This window comes from Hylaeus anthracinus, unplaced genomic scaffold (assembly GCF_026225885.1).
Source record: "Hylaeus anthracinus isolate JK02 unplaced genomic scaffold, UHH_iyHylAnth1.0_haploid 0, whole genome shotgun sequence".
In the NCBI taxonomy this organism is placed as follows: domain Eukaryota; kingdom Metazoa; phylum Arthropoda; class Insecta; order Hymenoptera; family Colletidae; genus Hylaeus; species Hylaeus anthracinus.
Window position 1 is genome coordinate 20,695,409 of NW_026533254.1, and position 25,792 is coordinate 20,721,200.

Sequence of the window (25,792 nt, forward strand, 5' to 3'; positions counted from 1 at the left end):
TCTCGATACCCCAAGGTGAAAAGATCTTAATCGCGACGAGATCATTCTTTACTGATATTAAGATGACACGATACCTGATATCGATCAAGAGCTCTCGCAAAAAAAACAAAATGAATACGACAGATGAACCGATTCGAAGGAATATCGATGTTATCCACCGGAGAAACATTGTATCTACCGATAAAATACGACTGGTGGTAATGAGAAATTGACCTTTGGATGCGTAATAGAGAGCAGTGATGTAACACCGACGGGATATATATATATTCTAGGACCGATTATTCCAAGACGTAAGTTACAGCGATGATGCTGATCGTGACATTGTTGGCTGTATTCTCGGTGGCAGCGGGCGACAGTCCCCACAAGGATCCGCATTATGTTCCTGGTCATGACACCATGGTGCATCTTTTCGAGTGGAAGTGGAACGACATTGCCAAGGAGTGCGAAGACTTCCTTGGACCTATGGGGTACGGCGGAGTTCAGGTGAGTCGATCGCTATTATTAGAGACATTAGACAGGGTGAGTCTTATAACGTGACGACCTCAAATAACTCGTAAGGTATTCGTTGTACGACAAAATGTTTCAAATAAAAGTTGCATGGTATCTAGGAGGACATACAGTGACGTAATCTGTTTTTGATTACCTTACTTTTTTATTGAGATATTAAAGTCACCTTCAGTTTTTTAAATGGAATATCTAATTTCTTTTTTCGAATTCGAATAAATCGTCAAATTTTGCGTAAAAAAGTATTACATGAAGTGGGACTTCAAATAAATAATTACTGAGATATCTTCAAATTAATAATCACCTATTAGGAAATACGCTTGTTAGTCAACGTGATTTTTAGCACGACTTTATTCACGTCAAATCCATGCATTTCTTACATAATTTTTCTTGAATAACATTATCAGTCAATATCATTGTCAAAAAATTGTATAAAAATGTACATGGAAATTATAGACTCAAATCATCAATTCCTGATTTGAAAGGAACCATGACACTTCATATAATTATTCAGTAAATTTTATTGCAACAAAAATTTTGCAAAATTTTATTGAAATACAAATGTCAGTTTACAAAACTCTTATTCAATTTTTAATTATCTACACGAAATGGCAGTGTATGGTACACATATATCAGAGCTCAATATTTTGTTTAATTTCTACATGAGAAAATTAAGCATTTTATCGCAAACAAATTATTAATTGATCCACCGTTAATTCATCGAATGTTACCTGTGCAGGTGTCGCCCATCCAAGAAAACGTGATAGTCGCAGGAAGGCCATGGTGGGAACGCTACCAACCGATTTCCTACTTCTGGACAACTAGATCTGGCACGAAGCAAGAGTTCGCCGATATGGTGACCAGATGCACCGCAGCTGGAGTTCGAATCTACGTCGACATAATTGCAAATCACATGACTGGTAACCATGACAGCGCAACAGGCACTGGTAATTCCAAAGCAGACACATACACACGCAACTACTACGCAGTGCCGTACAGTAACAAAGATTTCCATCGTAATTGCGCGATCAGTAATTACAACGACGCGTCGAACGTGCGAAACTGCGAATTGGAAGGGCTCCATGATCTAAACCAAGGGTCGGAATACGTTAGAGGGAAAATCGTGGACATGATGAATGAGGCGATCGACTTGGGAGTTGCTGGATTCCGGTTTGTATTTTTAGTGTAATTTGTACATTGAATTATATGTATTTACAATTCAAGCAAATGAATATTAATTATTTAAATATGTAGACTTAATGTGTATGCACTTATGCAAGATGAAGTGGTAATATTATTATGAAGTATTTTCTAAAAGGGGCTCTTGTAAAGGGAGCGTTGTTGAAGAAGTCTATCCTCTTATAATTTCTTATTACGATTTAAAATAAAATAATGTTAAATACAGAGAAAGATAAGAATAGCGATGGAAAAGTACGGAATCGTTTTTCTTTTCCTTGGCATTTAATATCGTTATAATTTGTTTGAAGAGAACCACATTTTATGGTGGTGAAATTTAAATAATTATTATACATATAATTGTCACCTGCTACTTAAATGCTCCCATCACCAAATAATTATCATCGATTAAAAGGAAGACGAAAGTCACATTTTCAAAAAGTATTTAACGGTATATAGAATAATAACAAATGTAATTAAACGTGACACCAAAAGTTGCGTCACACAAGCTAGCTTTCCATAAGAACCATATACCTCACCATATATTAATGTTTCAGCTTTGATTAATTTCGCAGATCTTAATTGTACCTTTTGTTTTTTGTTTTTTATTCAGCATGGACGCTTCGAAGCATATGTGGCCAGCAGATTTGAACGTAATTTACTCTAGATTGAAGAATCTCAATATAGAACACGGCTTCCCGCCGAACGCACGACCGTTTGTATTCCAAGAAGTAATAGACTATGGGAACCACGAAGCAGTATCAAAATTCGAATACATCGACATAGCTGTAGTGACGGAGTTCCAACATGGCGCGGAACTGAGCAATTCATTCCGTGGCAACAATCTTTTGAAATGGTTCTCTAATTGGGGGGAGAAATGGAATCTTCTTTCATCGCGAGATGCTCTCGTTTTTATTGATAATCACGACACTCAACGCTCCAACTCAGCGAACGTACTCACCTACAAATCATCCAAATTGTATAAGGTATTTTAAACAAACTTAGTTAAATAATTTGTTCATTAAATTCATTACAGACTCTCTGATATAAAAATTCAAACACAATTATTGCTAATTATGCGCTTTGTCATTTCGTAAAATAATACTATATAACGATTTTCGCGTTGCTTTATAATAATTGTTTGTTATTAGACCGCAATCGGGTCAACAAAGTAGCTCGATAAGTATAGATAAATTTTAGATTCATATGAAGATTTCTTAATTAACGATAGCATTTAATTTGGAGTACATTGGTGTGTTAAATTTACACCTCTAATTGGAATTTCTTTAATAATTAGTCTAAGTTTCAGTTTCGTCTAAAATTTTAATACCGATTAATAAATGTTTTGAAGTGGTTAATTTCGACTGAATTATTTTTCAGAATTACAGATTTCTCGAAGATGATCGGATTTATCGAATCGCAGATTACAGACTAGCTGATTTCTTTATAATGTAAACTAGTAGAATGAGTCTACCTGTGGTCAGACACGGGGGCAAATTCAAGTATTGAGATTTCTGATTTAGACAGGTTTAGATACAATTATGACCCTGAAGTATTTTTTACATTAGCTTAGATTATGGTAATAAAATGAATTTAATACTTTTTTTATAACATCAATTATTTTAATCAATCAATAATTATGTAACTGAGGAAGAGAAATAATTGTTAGTATAACTTTTGGCCACTATGTTATAGTTAGGAAGCAATAATGATACTTACAATTAGTTCATTTAATATAATTGCTAGTCAACGTAACATGATTAATACTTTCTGCTACTATAAATTTCTTAATAATTTTTTGTTTCATTGTTATATAGCGCTTGTATATTTTCATTTGTATTAAACATGATATAGGACCTACATATACACCATATAGAACTTAATGGTTTTTGAAGAGGGTCATACGTAGGTAATCGAAAAATCAATGTATTTCAATTTATTTTCATTGAAGACATTAATTTGTGAAGATTAAAGTAAATTGAAATTTTCGACTGAATTACAAAAATCTATTTATATAGTCTGACTGATTAAATTATACTACTTGCTCTGCCAATGATTATGCGAATAATTCGAATTCTAGTTTTGATTCTATGCAACCTTTCAAAGATATTATTCAATCTTTCATTATACAAGTTATTGCATTCTGACATAAGGGTTACTTATCAATGCACATTCAATTCTAAAGGAAACGATGTTTCCTGACAGTTCACTATTCATCAGGAACTCTAATTTGTCCTCATAAAGGAACTTCCTCTTTTGACCAGTGAACTATCCAAGTAGTAAACAAATAAAAATAATCCATTTTTATTAAAACTTTGCAGATGGCAGTGGGTTTCATGTTAGCCCAAGATTACGGTATCCCACGAGTGATGAGTTCCTTCGATTTTAATGACTTCAATCAAGGTCCGCCAATGGACAACCAGGAACGCATTGTTTCCCCCATGATTCAGCCTGATAATACCTGCAGCGGCGGGTGGATCTGCGAGCACCGTTGGCGTCAGATTTACAACATGGTGCGTTTTCGCAACGCTGCAAATGGAACGAAGGTAACCAATTGGTGGGACAACGGTAGCAATCAGATCGTCTTCTGTCGGGGCGACGCAGGATTCGTAGCGTTCAACGGTGATCAATACGATATGAATATAACCGTCAAGAGCTGTTTACCACCTGGCACGTATTGCGACGTGGTTTCTGGGAATATGGAAAACGGAAAATGCACTGGGAAAGTGGTCACCGTGCAGAGGAACGGCAACGTTCGCGTTGAGATATTGAAAAGGGAAGACGATGGATTTCTTGCGATTCATCGAAATGTGAGTTAATTTTATGTTTGTAGAAAATTTAGGAGAAAATGCTTTTCAATATTTAATATGTTGATCGCCGCGTCATCCATGTGTAGGTGTTAGTGATGAACTGATGAACTAAAAAAATTAATTCTGGAAGTCAAGTGCTAAATTTTGAATGGAATTGTTGAATTTCGATGAAGTTATCAAAATAAATAGCACGATAAATGTTTTTGATTATGTAGTTTTCAATAGTCTGTAAACAAAATTTAATACCAATAGAAATTTTCAAGAGTTTTGGTCTGATTGTTGATGTGTTAATTATCTACAGGGTGTCCTCGAAGTCTGGACGATATAGGAAATATTACTAAATATCGTATCAGGAAAATTTGCTTTATTCTTTACAGAATAAACATAAAGTGATTGTTTACTATATTATAAAATTGGTTGAAAACTAGAATTACAGAAAATTATATTTTTTCAGGCGAAAGTTGCTTGAAGAGGAAGCTTAATGAACGGACCAAAATAAAGGAAACTTGATGCAAACACTGTATATTTACATTGCTTTAAAAATGATTTCAATCAGTATTTACTCATATACTTTTCATTCAGAAAATGCGCCTTGATAATGTTAATTACTAACCATAAGTTTACATAATAAAGAAGTAATCTTTACCAAAAATATGGATCATTGTATTTAAATTTAATCAACAAGCAACCTCCACTTTTCCTTTCCTTACAATTTATTTAAGTATTTCGCTATAGTAACATCACCGTCAGTTATTTTATTATTTGTATCTATATTATACACGAGAGCAATAATACATGATTCTTGAACTTAATTTTGTTTTTTGAATGATTGTTACTTGAGCCTTTATTCGCAAAGAATTAATATTTAAATAGCAAAACAAAAGAAAGACAGTGTATACTTTTTTGTGAGACACCCAAATAACAAAAAATTAAGTTGGATATTTGTCTTTTCATATGGATAAGAATCAGCATAAGTGATCGGCGAAAAATATACACGGTTTCTACGGTTTCACGGTTTGTTGCTACAACTTTTCATCCATTATTCGTTTCATCAAAATTAGAATCTGCATTCGAAACTGAAACTTTTCAGACACAAATAGAAATGAAAGTAGACCACCTTTTCATTTTAATTATTTTTAAATATAATTGTATGACTGAGTATTGTAGGACTTATTCGTGACATTTTAGAAATAAAATCAAAACTTTGGTTTGAGACATCCAAATAACAAAAAATGTATTTGGACATACGCTTGTCTTTTTATATAGATAAGAGTCGACATAATATACACGGTTTCTGTTCAACCTTGTGAAAATAGAAATGGGTCAAAATGACTTCCCAAACCTAGTGGTAGTGAAATTATTAATTCTGCTGGCAGGTGTCTCTAAAAAGTAATACGTTCCTGTGAAAATCTTTAACGTACACACGTCTCTGTAAGAACACCCATCTCTTTATCGAAAGGCCAACTCACCTGTCCGATACTTCAAGGAATCGTACACACGATAACCTCTCCTGTTCCTGTAATCGAGCAAAATTGTAACACAGGGTGGTACTCGAAGATCAGATATTTTTCAACAATGTTTATTTTAACAGAAACAATGTACTGTTTTTGTTCTCTTTTCACCATTAAATTCTACTATACATAATATGACAGTTAATCGTAAAATAATACACGACAGACTCGCGATGGAGAAATAAAAAAGGGGTGCCGAAGGAATGGGGGAGGTTTGAGGGGTTGATGGTTGAACGTAAATCGCAAGAATTAGTCGCAGAAGGAAACGAAGGGTGAAAAATGGGTGGAAGAACATCGAAGTATCACATGATTGCCTTATCGGCCGTTCTTTCGTCCCTCTTCTCCGTTTCGTTCGTCTTTCCCTGTACAATACTCTTATATTTCCTTTAAATAATTCCACGCTACTTTTCTCTCTTATATTTTTCTCGTCTTGTAAAATACTCTCTCTCTCTCTCTTTCTCACCTTTTATCTCTTAATTCCTCTTCGCACACATACACACGCACTCTATCCGATTTCTTCTCACTCTCTTGTTCCGTACGAGCGATCCTGCTGCTCGGTAATGTAATGATGTCGTGCGACGCGGTAAATGGTGCGCGTGAACCCCGGCTACGAAACTAAATAAAATACTACGGGTCCTCTTGTGAAAGCATGATATAAATAAATGCTCAAGCATTATGTACAGTGATCTCGGTTTAAGTAAAAGCCGCTTGCTCGATTAATGTCCGCGCGTGACCTCACAGTTTCCGTTCAAACATTGATCTCCGTAATTAATTGCTGGACATTTCTCTCGTTGCTGAATCTCTATTTTTTAATAAACAAAATCGTACACGCGAATGCGGGATATAATAACAATGGAACGTCAGCCGATTTGTTTGAATCTCGATTAAATTCAATTTCAATGTGACGGGAAAATTAAAAAAAATAATTCTCCCTCTACTTCGTTGGAAAATGACGCGAGAGGAATATTAGCGACTTTGAAGATGGAATTACCTGAGTCTACTGGAAACTGGAAGCACGTGTAGATGTTTCGCGCGTGCGTCGTCGCGTGTGTAAGTGTCCGTGTACATAACAATTATAAACGTATATAGTCTGCAGTAAATTCAGGCTAATGTAAATCTAAAAATACTGCTCATTTTTTTTACGAACTTACCAACTTTTTTTCAATCTAACATTGTCTCCCGACCATTTCTCTTCTCCTAGGACGTCGCTTTTACATCTTAACTGTTATACGTGAATACAATAAGGCAACGGTTTACTTCTAAATAAATAAACGCCAAACGTTGTAAATCAGAGAAGAAAAAAAGAAAAAAAAAAAAGGAAAGTTAATTTACAATTCTTCTAAGCTATTTATATTACGGGTCCGTCGCTCGTAAATCTATGCCGTTTGCTACGTATCGAGTATGCGTGAACGTGTATGCGTGTTTGCGTGTATGCGCGCGCGCGCGCGCGCACGCGTGTGTGTGTACGGTTACATGTATTTTTCTTGTTTTCGTACGGTTTATGAATGTATATACGTGTGCGGAGTTCACTCCTTTTTGCACGTAGAACGCTAGCAAAAATATAATTTAGTATATTTATCATTATAATTCATTCATATAAAAACTTCGTTAAAATATATAAAAGAAACAACGATTTGAGCAAATACGTATCTCCTATCATAGTTAAAAGTACCGTGTCGAAACGTTCCTTTATTGCACATTAATTTTTCTCTAATAAAATGTTGTCTCTTTTTCATCTTTCTCTCCCTTCTGCACGATCGTTCTCTCATTCAATCTCTTCGCACGCGAACAACAATTATTTAATAGATACACTCCGGTATGTTTAGCATACTTTCTCCTTAATTTGATCTCCGTCAGTTTTATTTCACGACGATCGGTAATGGTAATTTTTTCGGTTTACCACTGTCAGTGTTGGGTTCGTGAAATTATTCGACTTTCCTGTGACTAATTCACTGGCTAATTATTCATAATTGATGTCATTAAGTATTTAAATAGGAAGTATTTTTATATCGTGGGAAACCAAATGGGTTTAATTCTTAAAAATTTAAAAATTATGGTCGCATAGAGTATTTTAGAAACTCGATACAAATTTCGAGTAACGAATAGAGGATGAAAACTTTTCGTCCATTATTCGTTTAATCGAAATTAGATTCTGCGTTAACAACTGAAACTTTTCGGACACGAATGAAAAAAAAAATAGACCGCCTTGTACGTTTATTTATTATTGAATATTATCATGTAACTGAGTAAATCTCGTAAATAAATCTATAAGTTGGTCTTATTTGTGATATATTATTCGAATAGAATTTTTCACTCACTTTCGAATACAAAATGCATCTGCTGGTGAGTGGAAAATGAACAATTTTAAAGCAATTAAATTCAACGGGTTTGATCTTGGTTACAGATCATTAACGCAGAAATTAAAGAACAAATATTAATTTAAACAAACATCAACGCTTGAAAGAATTTTCATATGAACAACAGGAGATACTTATTTCACTTGTTTTCGTATTACTAATTTCATTTTCATGAACGAAACGTGCCACATGGAAAGGTTCGAATAATTTCCAGCCTTTGTCGCCGTGAAACTGTTCTCAGGCAAAAGGTACCAGTAAATCAGCAGGGCTGATTTCAACGAATCGTTGCGCGTGGATCACAAAAATCATCGACTCGTTCGATAATGGTATTCTCTAAGAAAGGCCAGCCTTTGGAAGACTTTCTGGATATAGGCACTCGTTTCGTTGATCTTCGATAATACTTCCTCCGCGATACGTGTATCGTAGTTGAACAACCATAACCAGCATCCCCAGGATTACCTTCGTAAAACATTCTTTTTTCCAACAATTCCATTTAACTTTACCAAATCGATAATTAGGAATACGAAATGGACGCGTCGATGCATCGCAATATGTCACAGTAATACCTCGAATATTGACAAGATGTAACGAAACGATTCTCTATTGGTGCTTCACATATTGATAAATAATCAGCTGTTTCGTTTTTTAAGCATTACTAAAGGCACCACTGTAATTATTGATTGTCTATACACTACAACAAGTTACAGTAGTGTATCGAATATTGATAAAATTCTATGCCCAAGAACTTTCCCCACCACGTGTCTCTTCAGCTCGATCTCCATTTCGCTACATCCCGTTAAAAACCCTTTCCAACCAAGCCATTAAAGTTCAACCTATTGCAACGAAACGATTCTCGTGCTTCGCTTATTGATAATCGGCTGTCTCAATTTTTGAGCATTCTATACAAGGTGTTACTGTAATTATTGTCGAGCAATCGACGGCGTAATTCCGGTTAATTGGGCTGGCGTACGGTTCTTCAACGAGGAGGATGTAATTTGAATTAGCCCGCAGGCGCACGATATCGTTTCTTTTTCTGCCGCGAACGTTAGAGCCAATTAATTCGGTTATTATACAGATCCAGGCATCTTCGCTGCGATCGCGTGTCTATTTCTAATTCATAACCGGATTCCGCGGCAACGCAACAACGTTAACACTTGTTAGTTACCCTCCGCTTCCTCCCGGTTAAAGAGAATGAAAGAAAGCCTCGTCTCGCCGAGATCCAGAAGACCGACCGGTGATACAAGTCTGTCAACATCAGCCAACGTGTTCGATTCAACGTTGAACACGGATTCTCAATTACGGATACTCGATTCTCAACCTTGTACGTCAGGCTGACAACATCCGCGCCGGACCTGTATCGCCGGCAGCCGCTTCTTAAACGAAATCTAAATCGGTTTGCGAATACACTCGTTTCAGGCACCGAGTATCCGCCGATCGTCTAGAACGTCGTCGGAATTAATCACAACTGGTACCAGCTTCCACGTACTTCGGAGCTTGCTTGAAAAATATCGATCGCTTTCCTCGCGGCGCAACGAACTTTTAAATATTATTGTCCTTGGTTCGCATCCGTGCAGCTGGATGGGTACGAGCCAATGCAACAAGTTCCGTGAGTAGGCGAGAAGTAGCGTCGAGGATTGAGCGAGTCTTCAACTCTGGATTCGTTTTTAGAATCAAGTAACCGTGGACTTGATTCTAACATACTCGGGTGTCTAAGTACAACGCGCCGAAGTCACGTATTGCCACCGGCAGGGGTTGCGGAAGATAATGCGAACACTCGTTTGGGAACATGTTTTACAATGATTTTGTGTCGGTAGCTGGCCCTGGCGTTAATTTGAACGATAGTACTTCTTGGATGTGCAATAATAATTTTTGCGCAGTCTAGGTGTTCAGGTTCACAATATGCTCTATATATAATTTCTCAGCAACGACGCCATTTTTAACGAGGAGCACCCACAGACACAGCGAGGAAAATTCAGTCTAGATCCAGAGAATAAAATAAATGTCGATATTCAATCCAACTGTAATTGCCTACTTGAACCCTTATAACTCCAAATTTCTCAGCAATGACGCCATTTTTAACGAGGAGCACCCACAGACACAGCGAGGAAAGTTCAGTCTAGATCCAGAGAACAAAATAAATGTCGATATTCAACGCCAATTGTATTTCCTACTTGAACCCTTGTAACTCCAACTGACAGTGAGCTGTAAAAGTTTTGTAGTGATAAAGGTTGAACATAATCGAGTTGATAATCTCGTGGGTAGTTTTGGAAGATAGGGTGAGAAGCATCCCTGGAGCTGGAAGACTTAAAAGGTCATTCCACTGAACATACCAGACTATTCAAGACCACTCGAAACTATTCCAAGAATAGAGATAGAAGTATAGAAAGGCCAGCTAACCCCATCTCGAATTAATAAGGCAGCACAGTCTATGACACAAATGTTCGCATTACGTAACCCTTCTCGTGTGTTTCAAGGATCCTTCGCAGCACTTTCTCCAGGTACTCGATTGCAACTATCAGAAAGATCCCGTCTCCTTCCTCATCGTTTCCCTATCTTTTTACTCATGTCCCCCACGAACGATGTCCCAAACGAACACTTAAACAATAGGCGGAGTCTCCAAAACACTAGCGTCCGCGGTGACGGCCACACAGGTGCAGCGTCACTGCTTGATTGGTTTCTTGAAGATGACTTCCGGCTTGCGAATCGGACGTTGCACGCGTCGTTCTATCCTGAGGGCCCTGTTCGGGTCCGAAGAGAACGTCGATGCGCCCTGCAAGACCAGTGGAGGCCCCGCCATCATGTGTCAGTTGCCCGTGCTGCTCGGTCGTCTGCCAGGGATCTGTTGTTGCTGTTGCTGTTGCTGGTGTTGCTGCTGCGACACCGCTGCCGCCGCTGCGGCCGCGGTCAGCGCTGGGAGAGGTGACTGATGACAGTGGGCGCAATGCAAGCACACCGTGCAGGCTCCGAGCTTTCGAGCCAGGAGGGCCCGCAGCTTCAGGGCCGGGCCCAGCTTCATCCCCATGGGGCCCGTCAGGTGGTCCTCGGAGAGAAGCGGCAACGCTGCACCGTCGATGCGATGCTCGCGGAAGTTCTGGAAAAAAAAAAAGAGGCTAGTTAGGGGATACTCTGGTGCATTTCTGGCTACTGTTTTATTTTTTATTTAAAAGTTACTGAAAAATTGTTTTAAAAGCTGTTTAAAAGTTTAGAAAATTATGGTTTCATTAGTGCATGTTTAACGTAGATTGTACAAGGAAATTGAAATAAAGCGAAGAAAATAAGTACAATTGATCGACAGGGTGTCTACAGTTATGTCCGAATTCAGCGAGTAAATTTTACAATTAATTGTAACAAAAAATAGCTCTTAGACATTTTTCTAGAAACCTCTTATTTAGGAGTATTTTCACTTTTAATTTTCTTTTTCTGTGTTTTCGTGTTGGCGCTCTTTAAACGGCCATGACTCCATCAAATTACAGTGCAAACTTAAAACTAAGTATACCATTCGAAGGAGCGTTAAATTTCCCATCTCCCTGATGCCAAACCAAAATTTATCACGTAGATTTAACAAGTGAAAAATGATGTCCAACTTAAAATTGTGACAATTCTAAAAAATTTGACTTTTCTATTGATATTTGACTATGCGCTTTCCGGTTTCAAATACATATTTGTTTGGCGGGCACTCCTTGGGAAAAACTTCCTCGAAGTCTCAGATTTTCAATGGTAAAGTAAAAAAAAATTGTACGGTGATATTTCAAGGAGAAAATGACGTTTGAATGCGGAAAAGCATGGTTTTTTTTTTATAAAAACCGACATTTTTTAGCAAATCTTTTGTATAATAATTTTAAATGTCAACGTTTGTTTCCCATTAAAAGTTTCCCCTTTGACCCATTCACTGTCAATTACGAGATGTCTCACAGTTCAAATTGATTGCAATTACTCAAGGGATAATCTCATAGCCTTCTCAGTTACGAATTATTGCAAGCCATCTTAAATTTTCTTTTCAAAACATCAAACTTTACATCACGTTTTATTATCAAAATAATAACCTAGATTACACGTCCGTATTAAATCTTGTAAAACGATGTCATAAAATCGCTTTTAATTTACATATGTCGCCCTAGAGGCGCCACCCGAGCGCGAAGGGTTAAATTTTCGACTAATCAACCGATTCATTGAGTAGAAAATCGCTGAATGCTTCGACGCTGCTCGATTCAGAGTGCCTTCGAACTACATCGAAGGTCGCGTTTCACGGGCGTCCGGACGCGCATCGCGGAATCCCGTCCGTGTACGCGGCGCGCGTCGCCGAGCGCAACAAGGTGCATCCTCAACGACGTGGAACGCCACACGGCGCTCGCTCATTAAACTCCCTGTTCCGCGGAAAGACTCGTGGCGAGCCGACGCGGTCGGAATTGGCGGCGGACAAGGAAAGGGGAGGATATCGCGGTGATAAGAAGGGAAAGAGCGAGACGAGGAGTGGGGGAGGAACGAGAGGAAGAAGCGGAAGAGAAGAGAGGAAAAAAAGGACAGAGACGTTTCATTCACGGCATCGGGGGCCCACGGACACGTAATTGCAGCTGCACTACTGCAACTTACCCGCGCCGGTCTTGCACGCTTCTGCTCGAGCCGCGCTCGCGAGACCGCTCGCACGCGTACTACGATACCCCTCCGCTGTGCACGTCCGCGGAATACGGTGATTGCTCGGCCCGCTTATGAATGAAATATTCAGCGCTCTAATGCGACTCGTGCACGCAAAGGCAGACCAGTCTTCGTCGAGCAGCGGAGGGCGGGGACGAGTAGATGGAAGATCGGCATGGATATTGATCGAGGTCGAGTTAGGAATTTTACGATGTATTGTTTTTATTGCTGATACAGGAGGCTACTATATGGAGGTGATAGAGGGGAGTGTTTAGCACTGGGTTTGTATATTTTGATGTACGCAGAGTGAGCAGAGAAAGACAAAGTGCAATTAAAGTGGAGTTGCGTGGTATTGCTGTGATACAATGAACACAGATGGTTATGGATAAAAGAAAGTTTAATGAAAAGATCAAATTAATAGGGTACGACGGAATATGGTGGTGGATTATGGTTCGCTCGCTAGGTTCACACTGTCTATTTTCCTTTTTCCGAAAGGAAAGTTCGGTATAAGATTAACGTCTGTTTTCCATCCATTCGTACTTTCATTTCAAAACCCTCTCAGACAGTATTTCCACGCAGACAGTATACATGTATACATCAACACTATTCAATATCGGCACCTCTACTAAATCTATCTCAAACCTACTCAGACAGTATTTTCATGTAGATAGTATATACATTAACTGTATGCAATATCGCTCTCCCATCCGGCATCGCCAATACCAAATACATCAAACCCTCTCAGACAGTACTTCGACGTAGACAGTATACATGTATACATTAACGCTATTCAATATCGGCGCTTCCACCGAATAGTATCCCAAACCTACTCAGACAGTATTTTCACGTAGACAGTATACATGTATACATTAACAGCATTCAATATTGCCGCCCTCGTCAAAAACTAACTCAAGCAGGAATTAAAAGTATTTAATTTTGCCTTGACTACGAAATGGTTATTTAACATAATTTAATATAAAGAAAATAGAAATTTAATATAATATTCAATATAATTTAATATAAAAGAAATAGAAATTATTTTATACTTTTAAGCAATTAAAATCTCTAATTCTAAAAAATTCACTAAAAGAACATTACTTAGTGACACTATATATAAAATAAATATTGCATATCATAAATGGAGCAGACTAGTCTTCCTTATAGCATTTACAGCAGAGGAGGGAACAGGATATGCTACTGAAAATCGAGGTCGAGTTATGAGTCCTTGAATTTTATTATGGAATTCCGTGATTCGTGAATGCGGGGAATCTTCCTTGCTTTTTGTTATTTTTCTTTATCGGAATGCAGAACTGTGCGAAGTCTGTACTGGATGCTTTTCAGCTGTGGAATGTTGATGCAATGGATGAGGTTAATTTATACGTTCTTTTTACGTTTAGGAGTGGCGAAACGTGAAGTATGGAATTTTTATACTCATCCGTTAAAAGTTCTTTCTTCTGCTTTATTGCATAAACATGTATACGTGTAACGTGCATATAAAAGAAAAGATTATAAAAGAAAACTAAAATTTACTCTGCACTGAAAAACAGCGTCAACAAATTGCTATTGCGCTTTGACTTGTATACATTTCTGATTCAACCTGTACTTTTAGCGATAGTTCATAGGATTCCTACACAAATGAAAAACTTTAAATAAAATAGTAAAATTAAACAAAAGGTGGGATCATTTTTACTCTACCTAACTTCAAAGAGTTGAAATAGGTCAACGATCCATAGAATATGTACCACACAATAAATATGTACCACGCAATAAATATGTACCACGCAATAAATATGTACTACAGCAATTTCAGAATTAATTCTAATACAAGAAAGTTCGAACCAGTCTAACAAACATAAGGATTTCTCAGTACAGACTACAGTCTCACGAATAAGAAAATATACAAGTGTATGAGCTAAATCCGTTCCACCCACACCAAGTGCATCCGAGTCGGCAGATTCGTGCCGCTCGAGGGGAATATGGCACGCTTCATGCTTCCCCTTTTCGGCACGCTTCTTATTTTCGTGCAGAGTCGCTTGTTGAAGTGTATTCCTGCGCAGCACAGGTGCATAGACTCGCTATTCAACCGACCACGTGATAGAACCTTTACGAAGACGTGGAAAAAGTAGTTTTAAAATTCCTGCGATGAACATTTCATAAATAATATTATTTGTGAATGGTGTATTTTACAGTTTAAATGAAGCTGATATAGATTCTAGGAGTAACTACAATTATTGCAATGATTCTCTCGACACAATACCACATGAAAGCTCCTAATGCACTTTAATCTGCATAGAAATCAAGGTTTTTGTAATTTTGGAACCGTTTTTTATACAGTGTGGTCCAAGTAAATGTAACAAGCTACGACTTCGTTATCAGCACATTTAGAGAAAAATGTCGAAGGAAAAACGTGAATAGTTCAAAGTGTACTGTATTTCCAGGGTCATATTTTTTGTTATAAGTGCGATGGTGCGTGTGCAATCGATAGTTCCATTACTTTTTTTTAATGAAAATCCATAGCTTTCTTACGTAGGTTTATTCCTTTCGACATTCTACGTAAAAAAGTATTAGGGTGGTAAAAAAAAAAGTGGTGAAAAAATGATGACTTCACGATATAATTTAAACAATTGTCGTGACACGTGAGTAATTCATAATAATCTATTTCAAGGTTATTGGAATCGTCGCGTACAGTTGTATGAGGCATGCACCAGCAACCGTAACAGTTGCGCGAAAATGGGAAAAGGAAAGCATGTTTCCATCAAGCGGCTTGAATCAAGCTTGACGAACAAAAAGCAGGAATTCGTCGTTTGAAATCTCGAACCGAACTCTTGTACCATAATCAACGTTAGTCACAGTCAGACTGACAGGATTGCAACATCTGTACGAAGTAGTCTATTCGCGGGCTGCGTTTGCGCATTCCTATAAATACAGTGACAGGAATGAACAGGAAGTTACGACGTTCCATTTCTTCTACCATCCGAACGGCATCTCCACGATGTTGGAACAAATCCAGGCAACGTACGTTTAAGTCGTACATGCAAAACCAGGATTCACGTGACCTTTATTTGTTAGTTGATTAGGTATCTTTATGCATTTGTAGCAAATGATAATACAGGGAAATTTATGAAAATGTTTATAAACGCAGAACTTCGTACATAAATGGATAAATATATGGGGATCTTTATGCATAAATGTACATGTATTAGGAGGATCGAACAGTAATATCATTTCGTTTATATTAAATTCAAACAAATACATTCTTAACGAGTTTCTATTTTTAAGTAATTATGTAATCATCCCTCGTTACCAACAGCCCCTTGCCACTTAATGTACAAATTTTTAGTGCAAGATCGATGAAAATCACTGAGCTGATGAATGATAATATAAGTATTGAGATCCGCAGAAACGACATCACTTTCCAGTCCACCTGATATATAAAATATCAACAATAATATACAAGTTACACTGTTTAGAAGATAGGACAAACTTTGATCTAAGTTTAAATGATGTGTCTGAATTTATGAAAATATGACTTTGACAATATCACAGTTTTAATTATTTAGATAGGATAATAATAGAAACTTCGATATATTATTTTTGGATGAGCAATTACTTATTGTTTTACACGAAAAAAGACGAATAACGATGAATCGAAAGATTGTATGCTATTTTTATTTTATACAAGGGACACTAAAAATTGGATATTTCCTTCCTCCTCTCCGACTTTTGGGACACCCTGTATACAGTCAGTGTAAGAAGTATTCGTACAGTAATCCATTTAAAATAAATGGTTCTTGTACGATATATAAAATTACATATAAAATTTCAAGAACTTGCACATTAAAAAAAAGGGTACATTCAGGATATTTGTATCCAGTTCCTCCTCATCAGAGACTAATTAAAAAAAGGAGGAGTTTCCCCACAAACCTGGACACTTGCTCAGTTATAAGCTTCCAAACAATCTCAAACATCTTGCTACTTGTGAACTAAATAAAATTGAATACATTTGAACATCAATACAAACGGTACATTTTGAAAACTTTAACTTAGCTTGTTCCCTATCGAGACTAATTACAAAAAAAGAAGAAGAGACCTGCCACATGTCTGAACACTTGCCCCAAACCAAACCGAAACATCTCCCCACCAGCAAACTATGTAAACGTACCATGCACTCGTGAATCAACTCGGAGCACATACACCTTCCCCAACCAAGGACTAATTACAAAAGAGGAAGAGAACGAAATACCGACTCCCACAAATTAGTCCCGCGCCTCGTCTCGCTTTACATCCCATTTACTCGCGCGGACCTCGCAGTTTTCGCGAGCGCATCCAGCTAATTATCCCGTTCGCCCTTAACGGCGATACGCGCGAGGCAGCTGACACCGGTGCTAAACGAGCGTCGTACCAGAAACGACGACCGTGGAACACGCGGCCATCTATCACCCGGGAGTACACGGCCGACATTGTTACGAATTTCCGATAGCGACGGTGGCCGGTAACGGTACACTTTGGTACACACTGCGCGATGGAAACCAGCTCGTACGTCTGTAGCGGAGCACTCGACGGTTCTTCACGGTCGTTTCGCGTAAACGCTAATTAACTAAGTCGTTACGTTGGATGGAGGGAGACGTACGGCCGCGGAAGAGAGCGCCAAGGACCGTTATTAGAAGCGAACGCGGGGCCTGTTTCGCGCAATTGGCCCGCATGCTCCGACTTTAACGCTCCGCGGACTCGGGATTGCACTAAAAACGTACGCGCCGAGTTACCTTTATGAGCCGTGGCGCCCACGAGCTGGTGGATTATGGCGCAAGATGACCAGTGTCCCTGGAAGTGAACGTTTCTCAAAGAGGAGGAACGATTAATGGCTTTCCCGAGTCTCCTGGCTCTCTCGGCTGATTGTGAGATCTGTTTTGGCACTGATGAGTCCATCGATGGGAAACATTGGTTTCCATTTTGGGAATTGTGTTATGGCACGGACTAATATAATATTGGGATGTATTGTAAGAGTCTGAACGTAAAATAAGGCACGGGGATTCGAAGCCACGATCCTCGGATCCACAGTCGACCGCTTTACCTACGCGACCGATCCCGTACCCTACGTTTCTCGTTACTACACTCGGTCATCCTGTTTATATTCATTTTAGATACTGTAACAGTTTGTCTTTCTGTTAATATTTACGTATATTGATTAATTATAATATTATTTTATTTTATATGGTTAGTATAATATTGATTTATAACGGAAATTAGTTTCACTGAATAGTGTATAGTTTAGTGAGAACACGGAATGCATTATTGAAGTCATATTTTATTCATTGGCAGAATCAAGCGAAGAATTCAAAGATATATACCCTTTCTTGATTAGTGGATTTCATTTGCACCAACGACATTCAATTAAGACCACTGATTATATGTTTCGTTTTTGGAAAAAAAAAGTTCTTTTAAAAACTTGAAAAGCTTTACTACTATTATATCTACACTATATTTTAATCATAGTAAAATATTACTGCTTCCAATAACTACTCTTTACCCCTAATAAATGCTATCAAGAATGTATTATAATACTGCATGAAGATTTTTAATTACAAATAAAAAAACAGCTTACGGTTTGTTACCAAATAATAATCGACTCTTTTCTCATCATACCTTTCTGCTTTAACCAAAACAAGTCTATCATAAATTACAACCAAAAATGACAGCTTGAGCCACTCAACTGAGCACCTCGATCTTATCTATCAACCACGTGTTACCAGTAGGAAACTGGTAGAATAATGATCAAAACAAAAGCAGCTAGTCTCCTTAATTATTCCAAAACAAAATACGAATTCTCACGTAAAATTATAGCGTTTCTTCGACATCCTCTAGATCAAAGAAATGGGAGTAATGCTTTTTCCACGACAAACGTCATCAAAGTGCTCGAGTGCACGAGCTACAAGAAAAAGGCATTCTTTTATAATATTAAATTGCAGTTCGGGAATAGAACGTTGGTACGGAAGGTAGACTCTGCCCGCGATCTCTTAGCTGATTATTATGAATTACTGCTCTGAAATCAAGGTATCAATTATGCTTGTAAGTCGTGGCGCCCACAAGTAGCACGAAATTATAGTGCCGCGATGTCTCCTCGTTGATCGAACCGACGGTTTTTGCAGCGCGGAATTCTCGCGTGGACATCGTCAGCGAGCATCGCCATTCGCTAGACTCGAGTCGCGTATTTCATTAAAATGTATTTAGAGTAAAACATTGCTCCTGGAATCGCATTTTTCAACCGTCGTTGCACGAACGAGCATTGAAACGAGCATCTCGATTATTCTTACGATGTTTGCTATGGTCGCAAAATTACAACGTGTTCTTCGTGGCATAATTTCCTCCAAAAAATGAAAAATTCAGGGCGTGGGGTAATGTACTTTGTGATTATAACTATTATTACCAAGCCTTGGAGATATTTACCAATGTTATGTGACTTGAAGGATTGGAAATAAAACGGCGGAAAGTTAATCAACTATAAATATAATTAGAAAATTTGCTATCGGTTGAAAGATTATAACGTGTTCCTTGTGCAAGAATTTCCTCCAAAAAATGAATTATTCTTGACCTGAGGTAATGTACTTCCTATTTGAAATTACGGTTTCCAAGCCTTAGAAATATTTGTTATGTAAGAGAGACTAGAAATAGAAAGGTGGAAAGTTAATCAACTATAAATATAATTAGAAAATTTGATATCGGTTGAAAGATTACAACTTGTGGAATAAATTTCTCCAAAAAATGAATTATTCATGGGGTAATGTACTTCCTGTTTCAAATTACGGTTTCCAAGCCTTAGAAATATGTAATATGTAAGAGAGACTAGAAATCGAAAGGTGGAAAGTTGATCAGTCATAAATATAATCAGAAAATTGAAACATGTAGAAATAATTGTTTCGTTGAACATTGAACTAATAATTTAAATTTGAGATCGAAGAAATAATCAAATATTTGTTGGAATGCTGTCTTTCCAAGTACACAATTGCACGATATAAATTATCCGAAATATTCACAATAATATTAAATTTAATGGAACCGTGTCCACGATGATTCTGATTGCCCTTTCTGTTGCCAGCCTTGGTGGTTTCCTAAGCATACTAAAATCTTAATGTGTACTTCTTAGGCCAAATCAATTCCACGTGAATCACTGATGAGGTAGAGTTACGTATATTATACGATATAACTTTCTTTGTTAAGTAATATAAATGAAAGAGTGAGTGCCCGAGGCAGCTTAAGTCTGTAATACATATTATAACCACTGACAGTAATCTCTGTGCAGTGTGCATGATGAATGTGTTGGATCGTTGGTGATTAACTGTGTTTGACTGACACTGCACGATTCTCTACATTGATAGCGTGCACTATCCCTGCATTTCATCCTATTGATGATTTTTCACGTTGGTATACTGCATCTGATTGATATGTTTGTCTTCGCGCGAAGTTGACGCAGTGAGTATGACGTTTTTCTTTTCTTAAGTGTGTCGACTTGGGATTTACTGGGAATTACCCTTTGAGCAACAACGATTAGAATGACCCATGATACACGGACATTTTAGAAATAAATGACTTCCATGGATCTTGAGTAATTGAAATGCTTAGTTAGACTGCAACTGGTACGTAAGTTACCGTACGAATGGAAGTATAGTTAATTGAAAATGTTTTATCAACAATTAACCCTCTATCTATTGAAGTTCAACGATGAATTTGCATGAGATGTCTTCTAATAGGGACATCTAATAAAGACATATCTAAGCTATTCTTTGCAATTGAGGATTAATGGTGTAGGTTCAACCTACTACTGTTTAGTACGTATTAATTAATTTATAGATGTTAAAATAACCAAAAAATAATTTGTCCCTCGATGGACAAAATAAAATTCATGAAGTGGAAGGTCAACTGTGTCAAATAGAACCAAAGCTAAATCTAAATGAAACTAATGGAGCTACAAAGCTCCAAAACATCTCAAATTGTAGCACTTTTTATCTACTTTAAGAAAAAGTAATAGTAACTTTTCTCGTCGGAATATTCCTGTAGTCACTCTTTTGCGAAAAACTGAAAAAAGTGTGAAAATTTCGCGGTTTTTCGGCTGTAACTCGGCTGGTTCACTGGTGGCTAGCAACATATAAAAAAAGGTTTACATTATTTTTTGCAATGTCTGGTGTCTAAAAAGACTGGTCTACTTCTCCTCGTTTCAGATGGCACTCGTCATTCTTTCCAAAGACGAATCATAAACTCCAATAAAGACAATCCTTCCCCAAACCCCATCGCCGAAAAGTGCACGTAGTTCCTTCCCCCTATTGATCAAACCCAGAAACTGTTCGGGGACCAGTTGACACGGACTCCTACCCAAGCACACATTTAAGAAAAGAGCAGACACACGGATCTCATCTCGGCGCATACATCTCATTGTCTTCGGGCTGGAATACAGGCAGAAGTTTTGTAATCTCACGAAACTCCGAGCCCCGGCCGTGCTCTCCGTGTGGTGCAGCTGCAGTTGCAGCGAATATATCATCCTCGTGTTGCACCGCGGGCGACCGCGGCCCTCCAAAGCCCCGGCCACGAAGACAACCTATATTTTCTCCACCCAGTTCCAAACTCTTAAGGGCGAACGCGATCCCAGACCTGGTCCGGCATCAATTATACCTTCCACAAACACGCTCTTATCTCGCGCGCTTACCAGCAAGCGTGAACTTCGAGTATGCGAGCTGTGGAACACGCGCTGAACGATGCTTTTCCGGGATTGGTGGCTTTCGGAACGACACTACTCGATTTTCATCGATTTCAGATTGTTGGTGAGTTTGCGAACAGGATTTTTCTCGCATCTGGTGGTTTAGAACAGAGTTATTTAGAGTAGGTGGGGAAAAATGTGAATACTTCTTTTTATTGATGTAGTGTGGTCAGAGATGTAGCGTTTAGAGCTTGCGGTATTCATTTTGTTATTATTCATTCTGCTTAAATATTCCCAAGTTAACCACGGCCAATCACAAATGTCGATGCGATTGCGAACCCCGAAAAAGAAAAAATCGAACCGAATTCTCTGAAAGCGTTCGCCAAGTGTTGCCCGAGCGTGAAAAGGATCGAGGATCCTCGAAAAGTAATGGCCTGGTTCTCGCAGAGTTCGAATTCCTGACCTCGAAGGATCTTAGAGCCGCGGTTATGACCTCGGAAGAGCACCCAGTCGGAACAACGTCACGTTAGCTGTTCGCGGTGGAGCCGAGGAATCTTTCCTCTCGGTTCATCGGTTTCTACGCCCGAGAAAAACAGTCTGTGGAAATAACTCGCCTGTTGCGAAATCGAGCCTCAATCTACGGGAACGAATTTATGGAATGCGATAAAGACACCGTCCCTGGCCGTCGCGTCTTAGACGCTGGCTTCGATTCAGAAGATTTTCGAACAGAATCTTACGTTGTATATCCAGGTGTGCCTGAGTACTTGCGAAACCTAACTTGTCAAGTTTTTATTTGTTCGGCAAGGTTTATTGCAACCGGTTAGAATTTTTGCTGTGGGTTCCTATAACGCGGTAGAAAATTAATTTATATTTATGGAAAGTGATAGTTCAATCAATTCATTATCGAGTATTATGAAAATTTGTTGTGACGATTATAGAATGTACTTGGCAAATTAATTATAATCAAAGTTAGATTTCGGAAACGCCTGCATTCACCTTTGTACATTATGTTTAACGAATTATTGTAATATTTATAAAATATTTAACATAATCGATTTAATAAAAATTCCAATGAACTTTTCTCTGAAAGACAGATGTTGTATAAAAATATTTGTCTAATGTTTCCAGTCAAATTCATTTTTGAATTTTATTTTTCACTTAACAAATTCGTATCTCTTATTGCAGATGAAATATACTTTATATTGTATACGAAGATGACAACTCGGACTAAAAAAGTTTATAACTACGTATAATAACATTTTACGATAGCCGATTAAACCTGTTTTGTTGTTACATTATCTACGGAATAATAAATGAGAAAAAATGCAACATTAGTTACCGAAGAGTACTAATAAATGTCTAGTTTACAGAGACTAAATTGAATTTTCATGATCCTCTAGAGAAGCTAGTAATTACCTTGATAACTATGCTAACTATTACTTTACATCGGAAAGTGTGAAGAATTCTACAGATAATACTAAGTAACCAATGTATAATACACTCGAGCCAAATATGCTTAACCTTTTATCTTGAATAAAAATTTAATTTTACTTTTAATTTCCATGAATATGCAAAGACGAGATTAAATTAAAATGTTAACGTTTGCAAGTACTTTTAGCAACGCAACATACGCGTCTGCTATGCACAGTTGCCATCCAGCGTGGCTAACGATGATTAGCAAACATTTTTGAAGAGTTGTCAAATCCTTTTCCAGCGAAACGTACGACCCTTGCCTGGACGTGGTTTTCCTTATTTACGACGCGTAAAACTCTCAATTATTCGATGGTTTTAAATCATCGTGCATCAGGTGTCCTCAGTAGCGCTACTAAAAGTCGAGTCTTTGACATCCTGGAGACTCGGCTGGTGCTGCAGCTGTTGCGCAACGACTTCGGTTAACGAGAATAACGTTTTACGATACGTGAAAAACTCTACGCTAATTAGTTGGCGACAAGTGACGTTCTCTTTTGGCAAACGATTCAGCGAGCGTAGAACAGGAGCTTAACAGTCGGCGTAATTGAATATGAATCACGAAGAAGAGGTTCGAAGACCACGAATAGGAATTTGTGGCACTGTTATTGAATTTTCTTCTTGGTCGAGGTCTCGGTTTTCAAAGTGCATTGTACTAAAAATACATAATGAGTGTATTTTTGAAGTGTACTGAATACCTTTAAGACTATAATTCGTTAGAAGTTCGCAGTCCTGTAGAATCTTCACTTTTAAATTAATTTTAGAAAATGACTATAAAAGAAAAATAATTCTAAAGAATTGAAACGTGCATATAAGTAATAGTTCACTGCGATTGCAAAACGATTATCCTTTAATTTATATTTATACAAGTTCACATATGACAATTTCTTTTTTAAACGGTTTACGTTTCGTCACATCTACTGCTTGGTAATTAGTGACGGATTTAATTAAATTTCTGTTTGATTAGTGGTACTACGATACTATTGTCGAGTTTAATGTCTTTGAGATAGTTGATGGTGTTTTGCATATGTTTCTGGGATATTAGAATTTATTTTGTAGTAATATCAAGTATTTCAATTGCCAACGTGTATATTTCAAGTATTTCAATTACCAACATGTATATTTCTAATTAATTATAATTAGACAAAGTAGTAGTAATTTTGTTTGTTTTAAAATTTTTAACAGCCGATGAAATTAGATTCTACAAGCAATATATAATCGACTGAATAAATTCTCCATTCGTAAAAACGTAGATATGACATAATAAACAGAGTCCATTTTTAGCACTATTTTCATTCATTCATCATACCCTTATAACCAATATTAATTAAAATTAATTTCAGTGTCAGTGTCAAAATAGGTAAACAATCTATCTGCCCGGAAACTTTTGCACGCCACTGTAATTATAATGTACATTCATTTTCTTCTCAACCTCGTAGTGGAAATTACATTTCACAGACAAGAATCGAGCGAACGTTTCTTTCTATTTCTGACTAAGATTGTTCCATTCGGAGAACAAAGAAATCAACCAATGTGAATTTAGGACACCGTCGCTCGGAACCTTCCAACCGCTGTTACAACATTTGTTAACGCTACTGCATCCAACGGCTACATTCGTTCCAAGCTGTTATGCACTCACGGTAACGCCTTATACGGAATTGCAATATGCAAAACACGACGTAGGATGAACCGATGCTCGGAATTTACGTTTATGACTCGCTGTCAAGGTGTACACTACTGGACTGGCGAGTCAGTTTGTAGTAAGGGAGGCCACTAGTTGTAGTTTCATTCTAAATAAGGAAAAGCTTCACGGAGGTTGGTGATCCAAGAAATTCAGAAATAGAAAATGAACAAATTTCGAGAACAAGATTTCTTTGCGTGGCTACATCTTTTGATCAAAAATTGCGCCTAAAACAAGTTCTACAAATTAGAAGATGATGCAGAAATTTAAAAGGAAATTTAAAAGGAAATACTTACAATACTTGGAAGTAAACAGAGACTTGGAAATAAAAATTGTCTGTATAAATAGGAGTTTGTTTGTTGCAAAGAAAATCAAAGTGGTAAGTTATTAAAGTAATATTAATTAAGTACTATTGAATTTGCTACACTTCTTAAATTCTATGCTATCGGTCTGAGCTATGTCTACACCTCAAATATGAGAACTTCAAATATCTATCACGTATATTTTGAACATATCTATAAACTTGTAGTTTCTTCTTGCCAACAATTCCATCTCCAAAATCTAAAAAAATTAACAATTCAGATAGATTCAATCTATGCACCACCTTCAAATTTGTCAACATCTGATTTTTTGGACATTCAAATCTCTCTAGTACCTTTCTGATATTTCATAGAAACTATTTCTTATTTTTCTGGTGATCACGGTAAGAGATCAAATATTTTCACTGACAATTTGTCAGTGTGAAGATTCCGCGCGCGCAAAGAAACCGTAAATTCACACGGAATTCCTTTGTGCAACGATGCCTCCTTGCTAGGTAATTCCATGCCCGGAATTTGTGTCGAACAGGTATCAGAAATTCCGGTCACCTTCCACCTTTCGTTAATCGCGACCTTTATCTCGCGTGTAACTCGCGCGGAACTTTACATTTTCTGACCTTTGTTAACGTGTAAACGCGTTGGAGGTGAGTC

General features: G+C 37.6%; 2 protein-coding genes across 9 annotated transcripts in view; one reads left to right on the forward strand and one right to left on the reverse strand.

Moving 5' to 3' along the window:
- The first annotated feature begins 205 nt into the window (after positions 1-205).
- On the forward strand, positions 206-5,159 carry LOC128886542 (alpha-amylase-like). Its single transcript, XM_054141498.1, has 5 exons — positions 206-483; positions 1,244-1,674; positions 2,294-2,666; positions 4,002-4,490; positions 4,945-5,159. Exons 1-5 carry the CDS (start codon positions 304-306, stop codon positions 4,957-4,959), a joined length of 1,488 nt encoding a protein of 495 aa, XP_053997473.1. The 5' UTR covers positions 206-303; the 3' UTR covers positions 4,960-5,159.
- Positions 5,160-7,010: 1,851 nt separating this feature from the next.
- Positions 7,011-25,792, reverse strand: part of LOC128886415 (uncharacterized) — a 461,940-nt gene continuing 443,158 nt past the window's right edge. For all 8 annotated transcript variants that reach the window (XM_054141365.1, XM_054141347.1, XM_054141339.1 and 5 more), the window contains one exon: positions 7,011-11,449. In XM_054141365.1, the coding sequence (XP_053997340.1) occupies positions 11,162-11,449 (288 nt within the window). In that variant the 3' untranslated portion in view covers positions 7,011-11,161. The remainder of the gene's footprint in view (positions 11,450-25,792) is intronic.